This window comes from Notolepis coatsorum, assembly GCF_963971535.1.
Source record: "Notolepis coatsorum genome assembly, chromosome: 18".
Taxonomy (NCBI): Eukaryota; Metazoa; Chordata; class Actinopteri; order Aulopiformes; family Paralepididae; genus Notolepis; species Notolepis coatsorum.
In genome coordinates this window covers 97,294,680-97,322,396 of record NC_140182.1, presented here as the reverse complement: position 1 = coordinate 97,322,396, position 27,717 = coordinate 97,294,680, and the positions used below count along the sequence as shown (strand labels likewise).

The 27,717-nt window shown below is 45.5% G+C and overlaps 1 protein-coding gene across 1 annotated transcript; it reads left to right on the top strand.

Annotated features, from left to right (window-relative positions):
* The first annotated feature begins 14,603 nt into the window (after positions 1-14,603).
* On the top strand, positions 14,604-18,195 carry LOC311245471 (UDP-glucuronosyltransferase 2C1-like). Its single transcript, XM_084335314.1, has 2 exons — positions 14,604-14,704; positions 15,945-18,195. The coding sequence occupies exon 2, from the start codon at positions 15,967-15,969 to the stop codon at positions 17,563-17,565; it is 1,599 nt and encodes a 532-aa protein (XP_084191440.1). The 5' UTR covers positions 14,604-14,704; positions 15,945-15,966; the 3' UTR covers positions 17,566-18,195.
* Positions 18,196-27,717: the final 9,522 nt, after the last annotated feature.

Here is a 27,717-nt window from a genome sequence, read left to right as displayed (position 1 = left end):
ACATACCAGATTTTCAAATACAGTAAGCCTACTGTTTGTGATACTAAAAAAATCCAGAAAAAGAGTGTATATACATTTGACATAGAAACTGTGCATTGGGGGAGGTTGGGTAGGTGGGGTGGGGCTGTACATTGGAATACTGACATACATTTGACATAGAAACTGTACATTGGAGGAGGTTGGGTAGGTGGGGTGGGGTTGGGTGGGGTTGTACATTGGAATACAGACAAAGCCATGCTTGGTCTTTATTGTACAACTGGGTTAGGACATTTGTAGGGGCCAGTTTTGAATTGCAGTCTCCCGTAGGTGTTCTTTGAGAGTGTTTTTGAAGGTGGGTAGTGATTCACATTCCTTTACAGCTTTGGGTAGGGCGTTCCACATTGTTATGGCATAATTGCGAAACGTGTTTAGTCCCTTGTTTGAGCCGAATCTGGGTTTTACATGATTTGTGGAGCTCCCTCTGGTGTTGTGATCGTGGTATTCACTGACCTTTGGGTACTGGGTACTGGGTACTGAGTAATATATGCTAAAATGATGTATAGTATAATTATGTACAGTGATACACAGGTATATATACATTTAGTATGGTAGTAAGCCATAGTGGCCAGTGGTAACTAGTAAGAGTAGTATAGGATACAGTCAGATATAGATATAATATAATACAGGTAAGTGAACAGGGATATACAGTATGCAGTTGAATATATATATATAATTTTGTCAATAGATACAAAAATAATAACTAATTAATCTCACAATTTTCTGTAATTAATCTAGATTAAAAATAGCATTTTTCTATTTAAAGACCGAACAGATATTTACTTGAGTAAAATCATGGAATTAATGTAAAATCAACACAAAGAAAGTATATTTTCAAAGACTATTTTAATAGCTTTCTTTGAATACAGTTTCTCTCCTGTGAAATACAAATGTTCAACAAAACCATCAACATTGACTCAGCTAGACCTCTTTCTTATATCCGCGGCGCCAGGGCTGGACTGGGACCAAAAATCGGCCCAGACCGGCCCACCATAATCGGTCAGACACCACCCACCAGTACACCATCCTTGCGGTCCCCTTAAATATACGTACCTACTGTACTATTCCCCCAAACCACTACAAATCTGGGTAGTAAGTGCCATGGACAAGTGTACCAGTGCAAGTGAACCAGTGTACTCACTCCCTCTTGGCTGAATCTTGTTTTGTGTGGTGATGTAAAAACATCTGCATCATAGCAGGCTCAGGATGGGCAATCTTGGGGATCCAGTCCTCACCATCGATGGCTGCTCCATTCTCCCCTCCTCAGAAGTCTGCAACCTAGGTGTCATTCTGGACTCCACACTCTCATTTGTCCCCCATATCAAATCTGTCACTAAATCAGCCTTTTTTCACCTCAAGAACATTTCAAGACTCTGGCCCTCACTTACAGACTCTGTGGCTGAAACCCTCATCCACACCTTCATCACCTCCTGCGTTGACTATTGTAATGGAGTCCTATCCGTTGTGACCCTCAAAGCCCTGGATAGGCTCCAGTACGTTCAGAATTCTGCCGCCAGGGTTCTCACCCGCACCAAACCCTGGCAGCACATCACCCCCACCCTCATACACCTTCACTGGCTCCCTGTAAAATCTTGTGTCACCTTCAAGATCCTCTTACTCACATATAAATATCTACACACCACTGCCCCTCAATACCTATCCGACCTTCTCTACACCCCCTCCCGGAATCTCTGCTCCTCTGACACAGGCTTACTTACCATCCCACAAGTCAGGTTGCGGACCTTCAGGGACAGGGCTTTTAGTGTTGCTGCCCCCACCCTTTGGAACTCCCTCCCCATGGACATCCGAAATGCCAATTCTCTTGTCCACTTTAAAAACCTGCTGAAGACCTACTTCTTCACTCAGTTCTTGGTCTCTGATGCTCCTGAGCATCCTATTCATTCTGTTTATTAAATTTTGTTTTGTTCTGTTCTGTTTGCTCTGTTATGTTTTTGTATTTTGTTTCTTAGTTTAGGTCACTGTTATCCTCCCCCCTCCCCCTTTTTATTGTAAAGTGCCTTGGGTACGTGAAAGGCGCTATATAAATTCAAGCCATTATTATTATTATTATTATTATTATTATTTTTTTTTTTTTTATTGATCTTTTTCCCCCTCCATTTTCCTCCGATTTTCTCCCATCCCAATGTTAGTCGTATGCCAATTCCCAGTCCCTTCCTGGTCGCTGCGCACTTACCCCCCACAGTCAGATCATCTGGGAGAGTGGAGGCTACCACGTGCTTCCTCCGACATACGTCCAGCCAATCACCGCTTCTTTTCACCTGGCAGCGCGGATTCTCATCGAGAGGGCGTAGCGTGTGGGAGGATCACACTATCCCCCTCAAGTCCTATCCGCGCTTAGCAGGCGCCCCGACCGAACTGTAGGAGTCGCTGTTTACAACGACCCGGACCCACCCCGCCAGCTTCTCCCACCCTCTAATACAGCCAATTGTATTAGTGCAGACGGCCAGCCAAGCTGGTGACAACCCCGGAGCTGTGAGCTGGATTCGAACAGGCGAATCCAGCTCACAGCTCCGGGGTTGGTGACGAACGCAATCTCCGCTCGGCCACCTAACCGCCATTATTATTATTATTGTTAATAAACCTGCAGGTCTTGGTTTGGATGCTGCGGTACTGGCGGCGGACCACAGTGGGGAGAACAGCTCATGCTCAGGGTGACTTGGTTCTCAGTGGAAAGAACAGTTCATGCCCAGGGTGACTTGGTTCTCAGTGGGAAGAACAGTTCATGCCCAGGGTGACTTGGTTCTCAGTGGGAAGAACAGTTCATGCCCAGGGTGACTTGGTTCTCAGTGGGAGAACAGTTCATGCCCAGGGTGACTTGGTTCTCAGTGGAGAGAACAGTTAATACCCAGGGTAACCAGGATTTCAGTGGGGAGTAGAGTTCATACCCAGGGTGACTCAGGTATCAGTGGGGAGAACAGTTCATGCCCAGGGTGACTCAGGTCTCAGTGGTAGAACAGTTCATACCCAGGGTGACTGGGGTCTCAGTGGGGAGAACAGTTCATGCCCAGGGTCTCAGTGGGGAGAACAGTTCATACCCAGGGTCTCAGTGGGGAGAACAGTTCATACCCAGGGTCTCAGTGGGAGAACAGTTCATGCCCAGGGTCTCAGTGGGGAGAACAGTTCATACCCAGGGTCTCAGTGAGGGGAACAGTTCATGCCCAGGGTCTCAGTGGGGAGAACAGTTCATACCCAGGGTCTCAGTGGGGAGAACAGTTCATACCCAGGGTCTCAGTGGGGAGAACAGTTCATACCCAGGGTCTCAGTGAGGGGAACAGTTCATACCCAGGGTCTCAGTGGGGAGAACAGTTCATACCCAGGGTCTCAGTGGGAGAACAGTTCATGCCCAGGGTCTCAGTGGGAAGAACAGTTCACACCCAGGGTGACTGGGGTCTCAGTGGGGAGAACAGTTCATGCCCAGGGTCTCAGTGGGGAGAACAGTTCACACCCAGGGTGACTGGGGTCTCAGTGGGGAGAACAGTTTATACCCAGGGTCTCAGACAGTGGGGGGAACAGTTTATACCCAGGGTCTCAGTGGGGGGAACAGTTTATACCCAGGGTCTCAGTGGGGAGAACAGTTCATTGCCCAGGGTCTCAGTGGGGAGAACAGTTCATACCCAGGGTCTCAGTGGGAGAACAGTTCACACCCAGGGTGACTGGGGTCTCAGTGGGGAGAACAGTTCACACCCAGGGTGACTCGGGCCTTGGATGACGGCGCTGGCCTTGCTCCAGCACCTGGTCTGGAAGATCCCCTCATTGGACAGATATGCACACTCACCGACCCTTTCTGTCCTCCTCACTACCCTCTGGATGGCTTTTTTATCCTCCTGTCCAGTATGGTGTTCCCATAGTAACACCACCAGCATCCTCGTTGCTCATCAAGCCGATTACTGTGGTATCGTCTGCAAACTTTATGATCCGGTTGTTACTACGTATGGCTGTGCAGTTATGTGTGAACTGGGAGTACAGCTGGAGGCTGAGGCAGCAGCCTCGTGGTCCTCCAGTGTGGAGAACTTCCCTCACTGTTTCTAAATCAAAACTGAAAACCCATCTTTTCCACTCTGCATTTCTGAGTACTGGTGTGTCTTAACAATGTGTTTTTTCTCCTAAAACTTGGTCCCAATTATAATTTAATTTACTATAACTGTTTTTATTGAATTGTTTTATTTTCTTACTATGATTCACTTGATCTTCTGTGAGGCACCATGGGATTTTGTTGTATTTCAAAGCGTGCTTCATTATTATTTTCGCTATTATTATTATTATTATTATTATTATTATTATTATTATTATTATTATTATTATTATTATTATTATTATTATTATTATTATTATTATTATTATTATTATTTTTTTTTTTTTTTTTTCTCTTTTTTTTTTTTTTTTTTGTCTACTTTTTCTCCCATTTTCTATTTTTCTCCCATCCCAATTTCGTATCGTCCAATTCTACCCTCCCCTGTCTCGAACGCTGTTAGGCCATGCCTCCCACAAGCCGGCTGCAATGTGGACTAATAAGCCTTACATCACGTGTTCCCTCCGGTACTCGAGGAAGCAGCAGTCGCATATTTTCACCTGCACAGCGCGATCTTTCAGCGTCGGGGGTCTGCGTTTGGAGGGCACGCCGCCCCCGTCGCTTCCTGATTCTGCTGCGCAGGCACACCAACCGACCTGTAGGAGTCGCTGTCCACAACGTCCGATCCCCACCCATCAGCTTCCCACCCCCTAATACTGCCAATTGTATTAGTATGAACGACCAGCCAAGCTGATAGCAATGCGGAGAGCTGGGCTCGAACCCAGCGTCTCCTGCATTGGTGGTGAGCGCCTTGCTCACTGCACCACCTAGCCGCCCTATATTATTATTATTATTATTATTATTATTATTATTATTATTATTATTATTATTATTATTATTATTATTATTATTATTATTATTATTATTGTAACTGAGGGGTTACAAAACCCTGACTGTATTAAAGATTGTTTAGATTAAACCACTACTAAATATTATTACTTGCCAGACAGTACAGTTAGTTAAATATGGCAGACACTCAATAGACGGCACGGGGACAAAGAGATCACGTTTACAGTATTTTAATAGCAATATCAATATACAACTGCAATTAGTACGTTGCTCTTTTATGGCGAATGATAGTAGAATGTCAGAGTATCAAAGTCAGTGGGAATGAATAATTCCTAGGTTAATAATACTCGACCGGAACGCTGCATGGGGTGAGATGGCGATACAGGGCAAGCGAGGGGTTTAGCTGGAGACAATGATTTCCCCCACGGAGTGGTAAGCTCCAGAGGAATTGAAGAATAGTCGGATACTCCTGCTGGTCACTGAAGAAAAAGGGGTCTCGTACGGATCTAGTCTTTGTAATCCAAGTGCTCGATAGCAGGGTAATAGCTCTTAATCCAAAGCCCGACGGCAGTGATGCTAGCTAGCTAGCTTCGTCCTCGAAGCTAGCCCGATGCAGGTCTTCAGGTGTAGTTAAATCCAAACGCCAATGGTATTAACTATGCTCTTCTCCACGGTACTTCGCTTACACAATTCACTATAATACACCAACAATGGTTCTACAATATTAGGGTCGTATCTAAGTAGCTACTAGCTATCCATAACGATACACCGCGGGTAGGCTTCCACTGCTCACATGTCCAATCGTTCTGCTGTTAGGTTACTCCATACTTCACCTCGTGTTCTGATACTAGTTACGTTAAGTTCACACACACTTGCTTGCTAGGTTAGGTTCGCACTTCACTTCACTAAGGTTCATGCGCTTCTCATTACTGCTGCACACTACGGCTGCTGCGCCTTCCACAATATATATACTCAGAGTGATTTCTAGAGCGCAACCGAATTACTTGACCGGAATCAATGCGCTGGCCAAGGGCATGTCTCAACTTGCCCGGACACGTCTTTGAACTTGTCTGGGGGGCGCGACTTCTGGCGCCGCCAATGTCAAGGGCGGTGTCCAATGAGGCGAGCGAATAATGCTATGATTCAAACGGAGACTTAAAGGTGTATAGCTTATATATATAAATAATATACAAGTTATATAAAATAATAAACGTAGATTCTCAGTGTTAATCTGGCCCTTCAGAACAGCCGCCTCCTAATTAGTCCGCACCTAATTAGTAAATAAATGGGCACAGATTAATATGAATGTCCAGTCAACTTCTCCATACTGTGTTATGAGGAGTTAGGAACAATCTACAAAGTCAGTGGGTCATGGTCGTCGTCAGGGGAGTCAGGGATCTCCGGCAGCTCTATCAACTTAGCTACAGGTCTGGTGTAGGTCCGCCCTTGGACGATGACTTCTGCCGCTCTGACCTTCCCATCGGAACCAGTAATCACTCTGCTTACACGGCCGGCCGGCCACGTAGCTTGGGGTAGTGACTGGTCTATTATCATTACGACGGTATCCACTTTCAGGTTGTCCCTGTCTTTTACCCACTTCTGACGGGCTTGAAGGGATGGTAGATAGTGCAGGAGGAAGCGGGTCCAAAACTGGTCGGCCAGTACTTGGCTGTGTCTCCACATTCTCCGGCCGTTCATCTCGTCTTGTCTGTACACCGCCTGAGGAAGGGCAGGGTCCAGCCGCCCCATCAAGAGGTAGTTTGGGGTGACGGGGTCGATGTCCGCTACGTCGCTTGAAACATAACAGAGGGGCTTAGAGTTCAAGACGCCCTCGATCTCCGTGAGGACTGTCATCAGGACTTCCTCAACCACGGTCTGGGCCCCTAGTACGGTGTACATAGCGGTCTTTATGGAACGGACTTCTCTCTCCCACGTTCCCCCGAAATGGGGGGCGTTCGGGGGGTTGAACTGGAATGTGATCTGAGCAGGAGCGATGCGGGTCTTGAGTTCTTCACCCATAGCCAGGAAGCTCTCTCTCAGTTCTGTGTCTCCTCCTCTGAAGTTTGTCCCTTGGTCGGACAACAGCACTGATGGGGTTCCTTTCCGGGCTTGGAATCTCCGGAAGGACATGAGGAATGAGTCCGTACTCATGGTCTGGAGGATTTCAATGTGAACAGCTCGGGTGGTCATGCACTTGTACACGATGCCCCACCTCTTCTCTGTCCCTCTTCCTTTCTTGACGTTGAATGGGCCGAAGCAGTCCACGCCCGTGGAGTGGAAGGCCCGCTCGCCGAGTCGGAGGCGGCAGGGAGGCAGGTCGGCCATCATCGGAATACTGGGCTGTGCCCTCCACTTGCGACAGGTTGGGCAAGTCCGTTGGAATCGACGTACAGCTTCTCTCCCTTGGAGTATCCAGAAGCGCCGTCGGATCTCAGCGAAGACTCTCTCGGCCCCCGCGTGGTGCACCACCTCGTCGTACTTCTGGATGATCAGCTTGGTTATCTTGTGTCGGCTGTTGAGGACGATGGGATGCTTAGCATCTTCAGTCACGTCCGGGGCCCGTCTCAATCGACCACCCACCCTGATGAGGTGCTGGGCGTCGAGCTCTGGGGCCAAGGTGAGGAGTCGACTTTCTGAGGGGACTGGCTTTTTCCCTGTCAGGCAATCTAGTTCTTCTGGGAATGAGTCTCTTTGGGCTCTCCTTAGCAGAAGAAGTTCGGCTTCTTTGTAGTTCGATGCGTCGAGGTCTGTGGTGGGGGGAGTCTCAGGGTGGTGCCATAAGAATGTCCTTTTCTGAGCACTCTCAAGAGTTAAACAGTCGTCTAGGTTTGGGTCCGTTGGAGCCGGGGCGTGCGTCAGCCCGCAGAACATTTACAGACTTCTTGATCTCTGACTCATCTTGGCTCGCCTCCCGTGGTGTGGGGGTAGGCCACTTCTCCTCCGGGAGCTTGAGGAACTCAGGACCGTCACTGTAAGGGTTAGGACGTGTGAGGTCGTCTAAGGACATCCCCCGTGTGATGACATCCGCTGGGTTCTGCTTGGTGTCAACGTATCTCCAACATGCTGCTCCTACCAGGTCTTGGATCTCGGTGACTCGGACTCCGACGAAAACCTTGTACCGACAGGAGTCGGACTGGATCCAGGTGAGCACGGTCATAGAGTCTGACCATAGGATGGTCTCACGCACCGGTATGGTGAGTTCACTTTGTATCATCGTTGCGAGTTGCGCGCCTACCAGAGCTGCGCAGAGCTCTAGTCGCGGGATCGACTGCTGCTTGCGGGGAGCTATCCTAGAGCGGGCCAGGACGAAGGCTACATGTACTTCTCCTCCCTCTTCTCGGGCTCTCAGGTAAGCCACCGATCCGTACGCCACTTCAGGGGCGTCGCTGAAGACGTGCAGGTCTATCTGACACGTCTCCAGCCGCACTGTAGGGGGGAAGTAACTCCGTTGGATGGTCACATCTCGGAGTGAGTCGAGTTCTCCCTTCCATTCTCTCCAGGTGGAAGCCAGGTGCTCGGGTATGGGGTCGTCCCAGCCCTGCTCCTTGTCCCACAGCTCTCTCACCAGCATCTTCACCCGAGTGGTGTAAGGTAGGATACATCCCATTGGGTCGTACTGGCTGGCGAGTGTTCGGTACACACTCCGCCGAGTGGTCGGTAGAGTCTTGGACCTTCCCTGATCCGTGGTCAGGGGTGTGTGTTTGTAATGAAGCGAGTCCGTTTTGAAACGCCAGACGAGGCCCAATGTCATTTCTTGCGCTTCACCTGGGGTGGTCGCCATCCAGGTCTCGCTGCTTGCGGCCTTTGTCTCTGGGGGGAGGCTGCAGAGGACTTGAGGGTCACTGCTGGCCCGTTGCCTGAGGTCGAATCCACCTTTGGCCAGTGAGGCTCGTAGCTTCAGTAGGATGCTCTCGGCTTCTTCTGGCGTAGATACGCTCTGTAGGCAGTTGTCCATGTAGAAACTCTTTTCCACGCTGTGTCTGACCTCCTCGTCGGCTCCGGGGTCTTCGGCCACGTGCTTCTGTAGCGCGAACGTGGCGCAGCACGGGCTGCAGGTGGTGCCGAATGGGAGTACCTCCCATTGGTATATCGAGGGTTGTTCGTCATCGAGCCTCTCTCTCCGCAGGAACCTCAGCAGAGGCTTGTCTTCCTCCATCAGTCGTACTTGTAGGAACATTCCCTTGATGTCACCGCTGATGGCCACTTTGTCCTGGCGGAAACGTAGCAGTACGCCGAGGAGGGAGGGGCCGAGTGTCGGGCCGGGCAGGAGCAGGTTATTCAGATTCTGTAGTCCAATCTGATAACTGCAGTTGAATACGATGCGGTTCTTTCCGTTGTGGGTGACCTTGTGGTGGGGCATGTACCAGGACTCAGTCGTCTGGTCTGCCTCGTGGTCGTCGATTTTCTTTATATGGCCAGCCGTGATCAGCTTTTCGATCTCGGCGCGATATATCGTTGCTTGAGGGGGGTCTTTGGCGAGACGCCGCTCGGTGTTCTGTAGATAGCGTTGAGTCACTTCCTTTGACGCGTGCAGGGTGGGCATCCCTTCCCGCCTCAAGAGTGGGGTCGCGTATCTTAGCACTCCGTCGACCTCGACCCTCGTAGTCTTCTGCTCGAGTAGAACTATGGCGTACTTGTCCTCCTTTGAGCGAACCATTTTGCGTTCGTTCTTGAATGGCAGCGAGTCTAGTGTCCATAGTCTCTCAACGTGCTGCAAGAGGGTAGTGTCTTGGTCGCTCACCTTGGTGTAAAGGCAGCGTGTGGACGTTGGTCGGTTGGAAGGCCCGGAGAGAGGGCCCTGGAGCGTCCAGCCCAGTCGGGTCTTAACCGCGGCTGGGCAGCCTCTGGGTCCGATGTGGACCGCGTCCGTTGGGACGATGAGGTCTGCGTGGTCGGAGCCTATGAGCAGGGTCGGTGTGGCGCCGTCGATGAGCGGTATGGGCAGTCGGCGTAGGTGTGCGTACTTCTCCCTCAGCTGTGGGATGGGGTAGTCATAGCGTGACAGACCTATGTCGTGGCTTGTGAACGCCTTGTTGATGCTGTACCGCTTCTCGGGCTGATCGATCGCTGCTATGGTGAACGAGACGTTTTCACCCTTTATTGTCTTTAAGTCTCGACGAATGGTACGGATTGTCATGGTCTCCTCTGGACCCCGCAGGCCCAACTGGGTCGCGGCGGAAGCGAGGAGGAGAGTCTTCTCCGACCCGTCGTTGAGGACGGCGTAGGTGTCGAGTACCTTGTCCCCGTAACTGAGGAGCACTCGCACCACCTTGAGGAGCACCCGGGAGCTCCCGCTCTTCGCAGGGTCTATGTAGAGTACTTCTGCTCTCGAGCTGCTTTGTGGGGCGGGTCTCCGTTTGTTGCTCTCGTGTAGGGCTTCTAGGTGGGCGCCGTCGCACTTGCCGCACTTTTTCTTGAGGCGGCACTCAGCTGCCATGTGGCTGCGCGCGCAGCGGAAGCAGCGGCGGTTCGCTTTAATCCACTGACTCACGTCTTCGGCGGTCAGTTTCTTAAATGCGTCGCATTGTGACAGCCAGTGTTCGTTGTCGCAATATTGGCATGCGATCTTCCATTTTCCCTTAGCGGGGGGGGGGGGGTTATGGCTCTTTTGTCGCGGCACCGACTCGGCCTGGTGCATCACGGTGATGGGCCTGCTTTGGTCTTTAAACCTTCTCGGTCCCTCTTTAGTGTTAGAGCCGCCCCACGCGAAGGTGTCGATCCGTAGGCTGCTGACCTCTCTGGCTAGGAAGTCAGCAAGGTCTAGGAGTGATTGTTCTGGGCCGTTGGGGTCACAGTGATTTCTTTGCCGCCGAAAACGTTCTTGGCGGGATGGGGGGAGCTTCTCTAATATCCGCTCCACGTTGGAGTTGGCGTACAACTCGTACATCCCCTTCTCTCGTTGTGACCCGAGCATCCCTACCAGGGATTGTACTTTGATGGATAGGTCGTCCAGGGCTCGATTGTCTTTAGCTGGGGGGAGACGTTCAATCTCCCGTATCTCCTGAATGACATAGTCCCATGTACGTCCGTAACGCGCGTCGAGGGCCACCAGGGCATCAGAGTAGGGAGTCTGTGAATTAGAGTATGCCAGCGCTATGTTGTGCGCTCTGGTTACTTTGAGGTGCTTAAGGAGGATGGCATATTTGTAGGACTCGTCCTGTACTCCGGACATAATGGTCTCTAAACACATGCGCAGTTCGGTATACTGCGCTCTGTCTTCTCGCGGAAAGTCTGGGAATGTGGGTGTCCCAATGTAGGATGCCATGGATGGCTGTGACACTGATGCGCGTAGGGGGAGAGGCCTCCTTGGCGAGTCTCCCCGTACGTGGGGTCGTGGGTTCGTGCTGGGTGGGAACCAGAGGCCGGGCCCCCAGGTACTGCTCCTCGGTGCTGTCTGTTGCTCAAACTCACCCCTGGGATGGGTTGGGGGTTCGTAACGCAGCGTGTCGGGGCTGAGATCGGGGCTGTACTGTTCCTCCTGGTCTGAAATGGGTTCGTGCGTGTGGGCTTTATGTCCTTCCTCGTCCTCCGCTAGACTTTGTAGTCGCTTGGTTAGTTTCTCGGCGACGTAAGCAGGTTCTTCTCGTTGGCTGGGTCCCGTGTAGCTTGGTCGGGGAGGGGAAGGTGCCCTCGACCCTTGTCGTGATGATCTCCGGGAGCTCCGGGTGGAGGAGTGGGGAGTCACCCTCTGGAGCGCTTGCTCCATCATTTGCGCCTGTAGACGGTCTCGTTCCGCCTCGCGCTGTGCATTGGCGCGGTCTCGTTCCGCCTCGCGCTGTGCATTGGCGGCGGCGCGCTGTGCATTGGCACGGTCTCGCTCCATGGTTTCTTGAGCCTGGAGGCGCCTCTCTTCCAGTCTAGAATGTTCACGCTCACTCTGTAGGCGGTTACGCTCACTCTCTTGTTGCGCTTGGAGACGTTCTCTTTCCAGTCTAGAATGTTCACGCTCACTCTGTTGTTGCGCTTGGAGACGTTCTCTTTCCGTTGAAGCGGTCAGCGTGGCGATCAGGACTTGTGCTAACCTCTGGTCGGCCTCGCTTGGGGATGACGCTGATGATGGTGATCTGGAGTTGACAGGGCTTGGCGATGACCTGTTCTCTTTACGCGCTCCGAGGTCCATCTCGGGGGCGCTGCATTTTATCTTCTCCCGCGCTCCGAGGTCCATCTCGGAGGCGCGGTACTCTTTGGGCATAGTCAAGTCATGTCCCGCTTGTCCCCCCCCGTGAGCTAAGTCAGTTTCGCTTAAACTAGCGTGGGTCTCTACCGGTGGGGTTGACAGGTCGTTAAGGTTGGGCATACTTAAGCTACTAATTTTATCCTTGCTTAACGTTCTTTTAGATAAGCTAGGGGGTAGATCTACCGCGTAGTTCTCCCAGTGTGGAGGGGGTTGACGCGGGCGCCTAGGGCGCTCTAGTGGGGGAGAGCCGATTGGAGAGTGTCCGCCGCTGGCCATATTATTATTAATATGATTATTATTACTGATACCCTCCGGCTCGAAGGACCAATTGTAACTGAGGGGTTACAAAACCCTGACTGTATTAAAGATTGTTTAGATTAAACCACTACTAAATATTATTACTTGCCAGACAGTACAGTTAGTTAAATATGGCAGACACTCAATAGACGGCACGGGGACAAAGAGATCACGTTTACAGTATTTTAATAGCAATATCAATATACAACTGCAATTAGTACGTTGCTCTTTTATGGCGAATGATAGTAGAATGTCAGAGTATCAAAGTCAGTGGGAATGAATAATTCCTAGGTTAATAATACTCGACCGGAACGCTGCATGGGGTGAGATGGCGATACAGGGCAAGCGAGGGGTATAGCTGGAGACAATGATTTCCCCCACGGAGTGGTAAGCTCCAGAGGAATTGAAGAATAGTCGGATACTCCTGCTGGTCACTGAAGAAAAAGGGGTCTCGTACGGATCCAGTCTTTGTAATCCAAGTGCTCGATAGCAGGGTAATAGCTCTTAATCCAAAGCCCGACGGCAGTGATGCTAGCTAGCTAGCTTCGTCCTCGAAGCTAGCCCGATGCAGGTCTTCAGGTGTAGTTAAATCCAAACGCCAATGGTATTAACTATGCTCTTCTCCACGGTACTTCGCTTACACAACACTGCTCACATGTCCAATCGTTCTGCTGTTAGGTTACTCCATACTTCACCTCGTGTTCTGATACTAGTTACGTTAAGTTCACACACACTTGCTTGCTAGGTTAGGTTCGCACTTCACTTCACTAAGGTTCACGCGCTTCTCGTTACTGCTGCACACTACGGCTGCTGCGCCTTCCACAATATATATACTCAGAGTGATTTCTAGAGCGCAACCGAATTACTTGACCGGAATCAATGCGCTGGCCAAGGGCATGTCTCAACTTGCCCGGACACGTCTTTGAACTTGTCTGGGGGGCGCGACTTCTGGCGCCGCCAATGTCAAGGGCGGTGTCCAATGAGGCGAGCGAATAATGCTATGATTCAAACGGAGACTTAAAGGTGTATAGCTTATATATATAAATAATATACAAGTTATACAAAATAATAAACGTAGATTCTCAGTTTTAATCCGGCCCTTCAGAACAATTATTATTATTATTATTATTATTATTATTATTATTATTATTATTATTATTATTATTATTATTATTATTATTATTATTATTATTATTATTATTATTATTATTATTATTATTATTATTATTATTATTATTATTATTATTATTATTATTATTATTATTATTATTATTATTATTATTATTATTATTATTATTATTATTATTATTATTATTATTATTATTATTATTATTATTATTATTATTATTATTATTATTATTATTATTATTATTATTATTATTATTATTATTATTATTATTATTATTATTATTATTATTATTATTATTATTATTATTATTATTATTATTATTATTATTATTATAATAGTGGATGAGGTGTCATTCCCTATTTTTACCACTTGGGGCCTGAGTGAGGAATGGGGCTAATGAGTTCTGTATGAACAAAGCACATACTCAACTCATGCAAGCTTGATGATCATGACTTTGCTTTTTGTTTTAGCTGTGTGGGTGTGTGTTAAATTAAAGAGGAATGTCACCCATTTAAAGAATTCACATGTTATTCCTATGCCTCAGCACAGGCCAATCAATGTCTGAACATGCAACGCTATCTCCTACTATACAGCTATAAATCAGTGCCATTTATTACCATGTTTGAACCATATCAATATGAGGTATATTGTTGTCTTATTGTTATGATTTTATATGCTTTTTTTGTGCTAATTTCTGTATGTAGCCTACACTTGACATGACTGTAAATGAGGGAAACCTTATTTGAACTCAGTTGCCTTTTGAGTTCAAATAAAGGTTTGAAATAAAATATTTCCCATCTACAGACTTGTCAAGAATGTACGTGAATATACTACCTCGTATTGATTTGGTCCAAAAACGGCCCAACATGTTATAAAGCAAAACTCATGTGCAGATCTCAACATTTATCAGCAGGCACTTAAAACTTCAGCAGTGCATGTTGAGCTACATTGCTGTACTGTACTTATGCGCTTAGTCCCATATAAAACCGGTTTAGACCCGAACACAGATTAGATATGTAACTACATCCCTACCTGCCATGACATTACACAATGGTTTGTTGTTACTTAAGGGAGGGGTGTGTACCCTTCTCTCTTGTGCACACACTTCACTGCTTCTGTTAAATGATTGACTTGAGGACATTTTTCCTCGAAAGTGGATTTTTGTTAAAACTGGACGTCAATTTAGGTAAGTGTTCAGTTTTGAGGAATAACCAGACTGAAGAAGTGTTATTATCTATTTTAAAGTTTTGAGGTTGCCTACATGAGTCTTTAAAAGTCCTTCAATTAAATTAAGTAATGTGTCTATGAACCCCATGTGTAGTAGCCTACAGAGCTGTGTTGTAAAACACTTGCCACCTTTGTACTCACATTCCTTGTGACTGTAACATGTTGAGTATTATAGAGAAGAAACCTGACCAATATTTAGCTGTCGACTAAAAACACACTTCTTCAATCAATATAAAAAAAACTGTCCTTACTGTCCTCTATCATGCACTCTTCCTACTATACTATGTCTTTACAACTATGCACTCAACACTGCACCACCCAAGTTTCAGCACTGTTAGATGAACATTGTTACTCAGCTGAAAGAGTTGTACCCTTCCTGTTGACTTGTCGTGATTGATTGATTGAAAACTTTATTAACAGATTGCAGAATGGGTACAGTACAGCTCAATACATACAATTGTTAAGGGGATGCAGACCAGAGAAAGACTTTCGTCTTGTTTACATCAGGGTCCTCCATTTTCAATTCATCATAACATATATGACATACATGACATACAGATAGACAGTACTGCTACATCTATACATTTATGACATACCAGATTTGCAGATACAGTACTGTTTGTGATACGAAAAGAGTCCAGAAAAGAGAGTATATACATTTGACGTAGAAACTGTACGGGTAGGAGGGGTGGGTGGGGGACACTGTACAACTGTACAAGCAAAACTACATTGGAATATTGACAAGACCATACATGGTAATTTACTGTACATTGGAGGGGGTTGTGTTAGGACATTTACAGGGGCCAGTTTCGAATTGCAGTCTCCCGTAGGTGTTTTTTTAGAGTGTTTTTGAAAGTGGGTAGTGATTCACATTCCTTTACAGCTTTGGGTAGGGCGTTCCACATTGATGTGGCATAATTGCGAAACGTGTTTAGTCCCTTGTTTGAGCCGAATCTGGGTTTAACATGATTTGTGGAGCTCCCTCTGGTGTTGTGATCGTGGTATTCACTGACCTTTGGGAAGTATTTTGACATGTACATGGGTACCTTGGTCGTGTAGTGTATCTTGTAGACCAGGCCCATTGTAAGTCGCTTTGGATAAAAGCGTCAGCTAAATGACAAAATGTAAATGTAAAATAATCACAACAAACCAAGAGAATAGGCCATGATCTTTCATTCACTTGTTCTTGTATATTTCAGCAGTTCTGTCAGAGGGTTGACTATGAAGATCTCTCATTCATCCATGATCCGATTTGCTCTCCTGTTGCTCACACTCTCTGGTGTGTCTGGTGGCAGAATCTTGGTGTTCCCACTAGATGGGAGCCACTGGGTGAACATGAAAGTACTCGTGGAGGAGTTGCATTTGAAAGGCCACGATATCACTGTGGTTCGGGCATCAGATAGCTGGTACATCAAGGAAAAATCCACCCTCTACACCTCTGTTACCATCCCCAACACTGGTGGATTCGATGAGGAGTTCTTTGGTCCATTCATAGCTCGGCAGCTGGAAATACGAAGACAGACTTTGTCTCCCTGGTCACAGGTTTGGTCTCGTATCACTACTGAGATGGAGGGTGTGGAACAGTGGTCTCGGTTCCATAAGAGAATGAGCGAAATGGTCGTCCAGATGTTTGAAGACGAGGACTTGATGCGCTCTCTCCATGACGCCAAGTACGACCTGGTCCTGGCTGACCCAGCCGTCGGCGGGGGGACAATGCTCGCTCATCGCCTTCGCCTTCCTCTCGTATGCAATGCCAGATGGACAATTCAGAACGAGGTTCATTTCCTCGTCGCCCCCTCACCCCTGTCCTATGTTCCCTTCACTGCAACAACCTTCACAGACAAGATGACTTTTCCTCAGAGAATCATAAACGTTGTGAGTTATATTCTCGGAACGTACACATTAGCGACCATCACAGAACCCAATTACAAACCACTGGTCACGCGTTACTTTGGCGCTGATGTGGACTACTCTGCGTTTTTCCAGGAAGTTGATATCTGGCTCATGAGAAATGATTTTATCTTTGAGTATCCCCGTCCTACGATGCCCAATGTGGTCTACATGGGGGGGTTTCAATGCAAACCCGCTAAGCCCCTCCCGGATGATCTAGAAGAGTTCGTCCAGAGCTCCGGAGAGCACGGGGTCATCATGATGTCCCTGGGGACGTTAGTGGCTGAGCTTCCTGAGGACATAGCTGAGGAGATCGCCGCCGCATTCGCCCAACTGCCACAGAAGGTTATCTGGAGGTACACTGGACAAAGACCAGCTAACATCGGCAACAACACCTTACTGGTGGACTGGCTGCCACAGAAGGACCTGTTAGGACACCCCAAAACTAGAGTTTTCATTGCCCACGGAGGCACCAATGGAGTACAGGAGGCAATTTACTACGGAGTTCCGGTAGTTGGACTTCCCTTGGCCTTCGATCAACCTGATAACCTGTCCAGACTCCAGGTGAGGGGGGGAGCGAAGACAGTGGACATAGCTGCACTCGATAGAATCATGTTTGCGGATACATTACGGACAGTAATCTATGATAGCTCATACAGGGAAAACATGCAGAGGCTCTCCAGGCTGCACAGAGACCAGCCCATGAAGCCGCTGGACCGTGCAGTGTACTGGATAGAGTATGTTATGAGACATAAGGGAGCCCCTCATCTGAGGACCCATGCCAACAAAATGCCCTGGTTTGTTTACTACTCTGTTGATGTGATTGCAACATTGCTGACAATTGTGTTACTCGTGATATTGACTTGCATTTCGACTGTACGTTTTTTGTGGAGGAAGATTTTCAGTGTGAGAAAGTTAAAAGATGACTGACACAGGTCCGATGTTGCTGATTCGCTAGCCCCTTTCGGGACTGTAAATCACGGCAACATCATTGGACGAGCTATGCTCTCCGTGAATCAACAGTCCCTTCTACGATGATGTAAAAATCTCACAATTAAGTCTGTCGTGCTGTTCGGAAACAAAACTCTCCTCGTACAAGTGTCGCACAGAAATTTCAAAGGTACTCACAGTTGCACAAGGGTTTCGGACAGACAGACGTTAGGGTTTGAAAGCTTGGTGTTGCTAATAAACTTTTAAAATAATTTTAATAAACTTGTCAACACTGCTAAAAATGGCTTTAGCGCAGGCGCACCAGGCAGCCAAAGCCGGAAGTAAAGCCGTGTTGACAAGTTTATTACAATTATTTAAAATGTTTATTAGCAACGCCAAGCTTTTAAACTATAGTGTCTGTCCGAAACCCCTGTGCAACTGTGAGTAGTCAAAGGTCTGTGCGACACTGTTGCTGAACAGCGCGATAGACTTAATTGTGGGATTTTTGCATCATCGTAGAAGGGACTGTTGATTCACGGAGAGCATAGCTTGTCCAACGATGTTGGTGTGATTTACGATGTTGGCTACTGATTGGCCAAACTCACTAACCAAGAAATGACACAAACCAAACTAAATAAAATTTAAATAAACAAAATACGTCTGGTTTGTCTGTTTAGCCTTCAAAACAAAGGCACCATATTATACATGTTGAATTGATATTATAGATATATTGGCTGTGATCTTGAAGGGTGTCGTCACTTGTTGGCCAAGCTGTAAAGTCATGTATCAATGTACCACCATGGTATCAATTTAAACCAAGATGGTACATGGCATACTTTTTTTTTATCACTACTATGAATCCTTTTGTCCATCTATATTTATTGATGATGTAAAATTTTTAGAATGGTACAGAGTATGTTCCTACACAAGTAGGAAAACTCAAACAAACAAAATCACAGCCACTCGCTGTCGTGACTTCCACTTCATGCTCTGCACCTGTCCTCTCAACATCCTCATCTGTAATTTGTGTATAGTATAGCATAGCAATAGTTATAGTATAGTATAGTATAGTATAGTATAGTATAGTATAGTATAGTATAGTATAGTATAGTATAGTATAGTATATAGCAATGATAAACAACAGTTCTATGATGAATTGAAAATGGGGGACCCTGATGTAAACAAGACGAAAGTCTTTCTCTGGTCTGCATCCCCTTAACAATTGTGTGTATTGAGCTGTACTGTATTGTACCCATTCTGCAATCTGTTAATACAATTTTCAATCAATCAATCAATCAATCAATCAATCAATCAATCAATCAATCAATCAATCAATATTGTGGAGTTAGAGTCAGACTGTTTTTCACCATTTTTGTGCAGGCCAGAAATGGGGTCATCCCTATGTTCCTTCCCTGGGTCCTATATGTTCCCCCTTGCAAAAAAAAAGAAGGTCCAATGTTCCCCTTGTTCCCCCTCCCAGAGAAAAGGGTCCTATTATATTATAATAGCCAATATTGCTGCCACACCCTCACAGGTGTTCTTTTATGAGTTTAACGTTCAATGGTTAAAAGTAAAACCATTTGGATGCTTCTAATATTGCTCAAATTTACTTCGATTTAGTAGTGAATTTGCTATCAAAACAGGGATCTAGAAGCCTTTTTCGGGACCGGGGAACAAATGACCCTTTTTTTGGGAGCAGAGAACATAGAACCTGGGGAACATTGGACCCTTTTTCAGGAGCGGGGAACATTTGACCCATGCAGGGAACATAGGTACCCGCGCATTAATATGGTTCTCCTGCAGTTGAGAGTAGCTCAAAAGTGTAGCATAGCAAAGCTAATGCTAACCGTTTCATGCATAGATATATTATATATATATATATCACTAGATGACTAGATGCGGGCACACGAGCTGCTGGCCAACGGAGACCGGCGCTGCCACATGGCGGCCTTCTTGCATGGGTGGAGCACGCCCACTCATAACATGCATGTCTATGGTGCATGTACTATTGAAATAACCATAGCTTGCTCAATTTTCAACCGTTTGGTTTGTTAAAAACGTCAGAGATGTAGTTATCATACTGCATACTTGTAAAATGGACTTTCATATGAAAAAAAAAGAAAAGATTCTTCCAAGCTAAACCAAATCCGTCAAGATTTCAGCGAGTTAATAGTATTTTTGTTTGTGCAGATCATCACCTTAAAGCAGTAGTCCGCCGGTGAACTACGCGGGAGACTCCGCCTTGAGCCATCTAGTGTTTATATATCTATGGTTTCATGTATGTGAATGGAAAATGCTAAAGCAATTAGCACCATACTCTGTAAAAACACAGATTTGGGTGGTCTAACCAAGCTAGTCAAGCTTTCTAACCAAATAGGGTCCATTTGATAGATTTGGTAGTTTATAGCTAAATGTTTAAGCTAAAGCTAACTGTTTCATGTAGGTCTACTGTACAGTATGCAAATGGGAATGCTAAAAGAATTAAAACCATACTCTGGGACATATAGTTAAATAAAAACACAAATTTGGGTGGTCTAAGCTAGTTAGTTAATTGGTCAAACTTGCTAAACAAGTAGTCCATTTGATAAGATTTGGTAGTTTATAGCATGAAATGTTTTATGAATTGATGAATTGAAAAATAAAATGTAATTTGAGCTAAAATGGAGCTGTCAATCAAGCGTGATGTGACCCGTGCCCCCACAATTCTGAGATGAGCTGTTTTTGAGCTGGGTTTTATAATAGTTATTAATGTTTTTATAATCATTCAAATTTGATTTGAACACGTTAATAATTTATGTGGTGTGACAAACTCAGAACACGTTTATTTTCCCTTTCCCCCGACTTTAATACAATGTACTGTATGTCCAGTGTTTTTGTTGCCCCATTTCAGCTTGGTGGAAGTGGGCGGATTCAAAGGTCTGGACCCATGCAGGCAAGTATCTTTGGTAGATATATGAGATTTATACAACCAGCTTGTACATTGACTGACCACACAGTCCACTGCATGTTACTTTCACAGCCTTTGCTTTGATTGAGGAAGTGTGCTATACTGCAGAATGCGTGCATCCTACCTTTTTGTAGTCGCTTTGTAGAAAGCAGCTCAAGTAATAAAATAAAAACACACGCATATAAATGAACAACTTGATTGGTTAAAAAATAATCTCTTCATGCATAAATGTGCTAATATATCTATAAAAGGTACATGGTTACTGCCCACAACACTGTGCATTTCAGACACAGAATATGTACATTTCCTAGAGATCCTTAGCGTCAATTTCCCATCTGTTGACTGCTCATTATAATATAACAAATCATAAAACTCAGTAGGGATCAAAATGCACCAACATTTTCATTAGCTGGCCATATTACCGAAAGACAAGTTTAACAATCTGATGACAAGACAATAATAAACATACAGCAAGGTCAAGATAAGGTAAACATCTTTCTACTGCTAAGTTGACCAAAAATATTGTTAAACAAACAGTATTTCAGAAAAATAACATCTTTATATAAAAGAAAAAAAGTCAAATGTTCGGATTATAGCAGAGATAGGACGACACTGGAGAGACACTGCAGTCTTGAGGTATTATAGAGGTAATAGTGTATATAGCCTTCTGCAGTCTTGAGGTATTATAGAGGTAATACAGTATATAGACGGTTTCACTGGAATTCTGTTGCTAGGGAACAGTTTTTACCCAAGTGTATTTCCTGTCAGTTATTGCATTAGCAAACATTGCAACAGGAAATTAACTTGGGTCTGTTTAGAATGTTTATGTTGTCAAGATGAAACCGTCCATAGCCTTCTGGGATTCATGAGGGAGACGCTGGGGAGAAGATGGCTGGTGAACTCAAGTCATCTCATAGGTGTTATTAACCTCCTGGAGCTCTTCCTCCTGCTGGCAGCTTTCTCTGATCACATACACTACGAGTCCAACACAGATGAATATGAGCAGAGCTATTCCGATTACCTAAAAAATACCGACCACAGACAAACATTAGACAAGATATTCAATAACACTGCAAATTAAAGGGATAGTTCTGATTTTTGGAACCATAGCCCTATTTCTTACCTAATGACAATATCGATTGGCGGAGTCCTTTCTCACCCCAATCCATGCTGTTCCTCATACTAGCTCCGGATAGTTAGCGACAAACCAATGCAGAGTCAATGGGATCAAGCTCCTGTCTGTACTAGCTGACTGAGACTCACTGAAATTTACTCCACAGACTTCACAAAGTAGATTTTAGTGAGCTTCACAGTCAGCTTGTACAGGCAGGAGCTCGACCCCATTGAGTTTGCATGGTCTGTGGCTAACTATCCCAAGCTAGTATGAGGGACTGTGTTGAGAAAGGACTCAATCGTTCAACAACTTGGTAACTGAGAAATGGGGCTATAGGATAAAAAAAAAAATCTGAACTATCCCTTTAACACAAGATATGTACTGTAGAACCCAGGCGGTCGTCATGGTTGCAGCGTCATCTGCAACACTTCAGACAAAGTGTTGCCATGTGATGCTAGTTTTCTTTTCACAGATCAATTCCACACAGATGACAGAAAAACACACAATTATTAAAGATGATCAGAGTTGTTGTTTTTTTCCTCACCTGAGACTCAACAAATAATTCCTGAGAGTGAATCATGAGTTCTTGTAATGTGCCGTCATCGTCATCCGTTGGCTCACACCATTTCTGAGGAGCTGCTTTGTCAACAATAACAAATCTGCCACTCCAGTCTGTCATTGCACAGGCAAAGTACTGGCCGTCGAGGAACAGCAGGATCAGCCACACTATCGGAGGGACTAAGCTGGAGACGGACACAGTTCTTGGACACCCCTTGTCGCACCTGCATCCTTGTATGATGAGCATCAGCATGAAAGCCATGACAGCAGGAATGACAAAGAACGCAGACGAAAACACACCGTTCCATTTGGGATCACAAGGACACTCGAACTCCAGCTCCACTAACTTCTCCAAGCCCATGAGGATAAAGCCAAACGCCACATTTGACATAAGGGGGCTGTTGCCGAATTCACTCTTCAGTCTGGACAGCCATTGTTGTCTCCTTTCCATACTAAAGTCTGCATAAAAAGAGAAAACGTGCGACTTAAAAAGTCAAAAGAGAAGGTGCCCATTTGTGAACATGCAGACTTCGGTGATGCGTTGATAATGGTTTTTGTGGGAAGGTTTGCCCTGCAGGCACAGGGCCACATTTCTAGTCTCATTGGTTTACTACAAAGGAAGGCGTAGCCGCTATGTCTACACGTGGACAACCCATTGGTTTGGTAGGGGTGACAGGCAGGGCGTCCAGAGAGATGTAATCCACCCTGAGAGGTGGCTGAGGGAGGGAAAGAAAGTGGAGGGAAATGAACATCCCTAAACCACTGGGACGTCCATATAATGAGCCACTCAGAGACTGGCTGCTGTGAATATATTACTACATATTAAATCAGTGCTATAATTACGGCAGTCCTTTTTACTCAGTTGATGCAACTGATGAAGATATTAAGTTGGTAACAAACTATCATTACACCTGGGTAAAACAGAATCCATTCTCTTTGGATCAAATAACAAACTCAGCAAGGCCAACGGCTTCTCTGGGTGGGTGACAATATTGTCACAAGGAAAGATTAAATGACCTACCTGGGTTCCATCCTAGAGGCAAATCTTTCCTGTGACAAAATGGCAACCAATGTAATCAAAAAAGTCAACCAACTAACAAGATTCTTGTACCGGATCTCCTCTCTGGTAAACAAGAATACTTTGAAGACTCTGGCAGGAGCACTCATTCAAGGGTACTACGACTATGCTTGCACCTCATGGTACAAAAGCACCCCAAATGCCCTACAAACAAGACTACAAACATCACAAAACAAACTGGTCAGACTACTGCTTGACCTTACTCCTAAAACCCACCTTACCCCTGCCCATTTTGACAACCTAGGATGGCTTAGAGTATGTGGAACGCCCTACCCAAAGCTGTAAAGGAATGTGAATCACTACCCACTTTCAAAAACACCTACGGGAGACTGCAATTCGAAACTGGCCCCTGTAAATGTCCTAACCCAACCCAATGTACAGTAAATGACCAAGTATGGTTTTGTCAATATTACAATGTACAGTTTTGCTTGTACAGTTGTACAGTGTCCCACCCCACCCACCCAACCTCCTCCAATGTACAGCCCCCCCCCCCCCTACCCTCCAATGTACAGTTTCTACGTCAAATGTATATACTCTCTTTTCTGGACTCTTTTGGTATCACAAACAGTACTGTATTTGCAAATCTGATATGTCATAAATGTATAGATGTAGCAGTACTGTCTATCTGTATGTCGTGTATGTCATATATGTTATGATGAATTGAAAATGGGGGACCCTGATGTAAACAAGACGAAAGTCTTTCTCTGGTCTGCATCCCCTTAACAATTGTTTGTATTGAGCCGTACTGTATTGTACCCATTCTGCAATCTGTTAATAAAGTTTTCAATCAATCAATCAATCAATCAATCAATCAATCAATCAAGTGAAGTATCCATTTTCTCCTCTTCTGTTGTCTGTGTGGTTTACTCTTCTTTCTTGCCATGCTATAGGTTAGGTGTGTTATAAGCTCTTTCAAAGTCATCCAACAAACGGTCTTAAAAGCTCACCTTATAAACATGTAGGCTCCAAACTGAATGTCTGCTAACTACTGAGCGAGATTAATAAAATGTTCTGTAATGAATAATTTAATAATCACAATTTCTTGTACAGGACCAACTTTGTGATTTTATTGATTGATTGATTGATTTTCTTATAGTGTCATGCACCAAAGGTGCACAGTCCACAATGAATTACAAGACACTATATAGTCAATATACAATGGTGTACCACGTAAAAAGCAACACCAGTATACAAACTCCATTTCACACAAACACAGTATTCTGACTTCTTTATGCTTTACAAATAAGATTTGACGTAAAGAAAGTAAATCAAATCAAATTAATTTTATTTATTTATCTATGAAACTATACAATGTATTGTCTATAAAAGCAAGTAACAAACAGTTGGCAAATATTGTGCAAAAAGTCATTTTCTCTCAAATCAAATCAAATTTATTTGTAAGGCCCGACGACACACGTGAATGTCCCCATGGGCCGGACATCGATCTAGGTCGTCCTCGGACGGGCCCTCCATCGGTGCTTCCAGTCATCCCGATCCTCCATGCATCTGGCTAGCTCGCCAGTGCTTTCTGTTCCCGCATCTCTCCTGAGTACGTCCACGTAGGTTAACGTGGGACGTCCTCGTGATCGATGCCCGTGTGTTGGTTCCCACAGCACAAGTTTGCTGGTTGGCATCTCATGGTGTCTCTGACAGTGACCTGCCAGCCTCATTCTCCTGACTGCCACTTTATCGCTCACCTTTAGCACCCCCCCATACAAGTTTGCATTAGTGACATGCTCATCCCTGTTGATGTTGAGCACCACACACATCATTCTGGTGTAGCACCCATCCAAGGACTTCTGCAGGGTGGGCTTCAAGGTCCAGCATTCACTGCCATACAAAAGGACAGACTCAACTGTTGCATGAAAGAAGTTGAGCTTGATTTGACGGGGGAGGTTGGATTTCCACACACTGGTCATGCCGTTCAGAGCCCTCCACGCAAGTGCCTTCCTCACTTTAAGGTCTTGCTCGGACAAGTTGACCCACGAGCCCAGGTACTTGAAATCACTGACTTCCTTTAGAGCAGAGCCTCCTGTTGTCCTTAGAGGTGGATGATCCGGGAGGATGTTATACATTATGACCTCGGTTTTCTTGGCATTTAGCCTAAGGCCAACCTTGGCGCACTGCGTCTCCACTCTGCACAGGAGTTCCTGTGCCTGCTCCACCTGGTCAGAGAGCAGGCTGATGTCGTCCGCGTAGTCAAGGTCTGTTAGGACTACGGCGGGGTGTCGTATCGATCTCCTTGGGGTTATTGTGAGACCAAGTTCCTGCTCCCGTCCATTGATGGCCTTCCTGAGCGCATAGTCGAGGACACGTCTTCTTTAAACAAGTCAAGAAGAAACATCACAATAAATCAAGAACAACACAAAAACACCATAAAGTCCAAATTCTTTTTTTATTTTAATATTTTATAAATGCAACACTCCCAGACATACACCAGACAATGCACCACAGGCAATGTGGAGGAGAGAAACCTTAGAAGGGCCATTCAAGGGGGGGGATCTCCCTTCTTAGATGTCGGTGATAGTAGTGTTGCAATAAAACAGGCAAAACAGTTGGTAAGCATGCACTCATATGCGTAATGAAACACAGATAAGTGCATCCGATAGCAACTGAACATTTTGAAAGATAAAAATAGAGCTGATGGTGGATCTATTTGAGGCAAGGGGCGGTGGAGAGAGGGTCGCGTCCTCCCGCTCATCATCACGGGACGTCCAACACTCCGGTCATCACTACGAGACAGCCAGAGACAGGGAGACGGGACAGGCGTTAGAGAGTTTGCTTGATTGTGATGGGCGGACATAGCAATAGATACAAGTGGTAAGCATATATGTGAATAGAATAGATATATGTAGTAAGCATATTATGTGAATAGAATAAAAGTACTTAACCCAGCAATGAACTCTAAACCACGTTGACAGACCACGGACAGAAGGCGGTAAGAAGCTGATCCATGGCCTCGGTGGTGCATGTAGAACAGTCACTGCGATCTTGGCCGAGACCCTGAGACATCCACCACCTTGGTCAACACTATGAGACAACCACTCAGAGAGATGGAGGGGGGGGTTGGGGACAGGGGTTAAGAGAGTTCCCATGTTTGTAGTGGGCGAAGATGGAGCAATAAATACGAGCATATGCATACATGGTGACAGTAGAATCACAGTATATAAGAAAATTGTGAAATTGAGTAATAGATAGAACTACTGCAAGCGTATGTATACAGGATGAGATACAAGACAATAGCTCAGGGCCGTGTGCCCCGGGGGGCAGGAGAAACCACTCAGAATTGGTCAGGGCAGAGCAGGTAGGGTTCAGCACTGCAGGCCAGACAGAAGACGGTATGAAGCTGTTCCATGGGACCGGTTGAGACAGAGACAGAGGTTAAAAAGGTTCTCCCATGTCTGCAGAAAAGCAGACATGGGAGCCAATAGACATCCTAACTAAACTAGACAGATTAATCTAAGTAGGCTATTTTTCCTGAAACACAATTCAAGACTTTCATGATTACTTAGCCAAAAGAAATGAGCATAAATAGATGACATTTTACTAAAGAGTACACTTCTCATTTAACCATATAAAGGACAGTAAAACATAAACATTAGTTTGTTTTAAATGTCTCCCAAATCATGTGACAAACTAAACCCTTCCTCCTCTGGTACCATTGAATCTATACCCGTTTCTGTGGTGAATGGTCTGTACCTGAATGTAATTGTGCACAAAATTATTTTGCATAACATATGGCCCTTAGCTATAGTTATTTCTTATTCGTATTAAGATAATGGTCTTAATTTTGGTTCATACCAAGCCCTTTTAACTAACATTTTCCATAGCAACACACACTACACATCTGAAATCCCAGATGTTGAACTGGTACTGGACCTTTTCACAAAGATCTTGAAGGTCCACCGACTCCACCCTCAATGTATCCAATAATTAAATAAAGGTTAATGGATCATGACATGTTTTCAAGTCTATTCCTGAGTCAAAACTGCACAGATTTGTACAGTAGGTGGCGGTAGAATTCTCTGACAGGTGAAATGCCAGTGTTGCTCTTGAAGCAACATAGTTTCTACTAGGTTCATGGATAAGCTTTATTGCTAAAAGAAAGTGTCCCGAGACGTGATGTTGAGCTTTTCTCTTCTTCTCTGAAACCACAGAGGAAACACTATAGCATTAAACATGAAGGGGTTTGAAACAGATCTTACATTTAAAAAAAAGGTGCTTGACATATTTTTTTAATATAATTAATATTTCTTTTAATTTCTAAAAGTGAAGCTGCTCTTCTATATCAAGAAGACAAAGTTTCCCCTTTTATTTCAACCTTCCACTTTCATGCATTGCAGAGGGTTATTTGTGATATGGCATGGTTTTATGTATAGCCTATACCAAGAAGAGGAACTTGGCGTTTCTAAATCAGGGACTGAACGTCCACTCAACCACAAATGTTATGAAAAC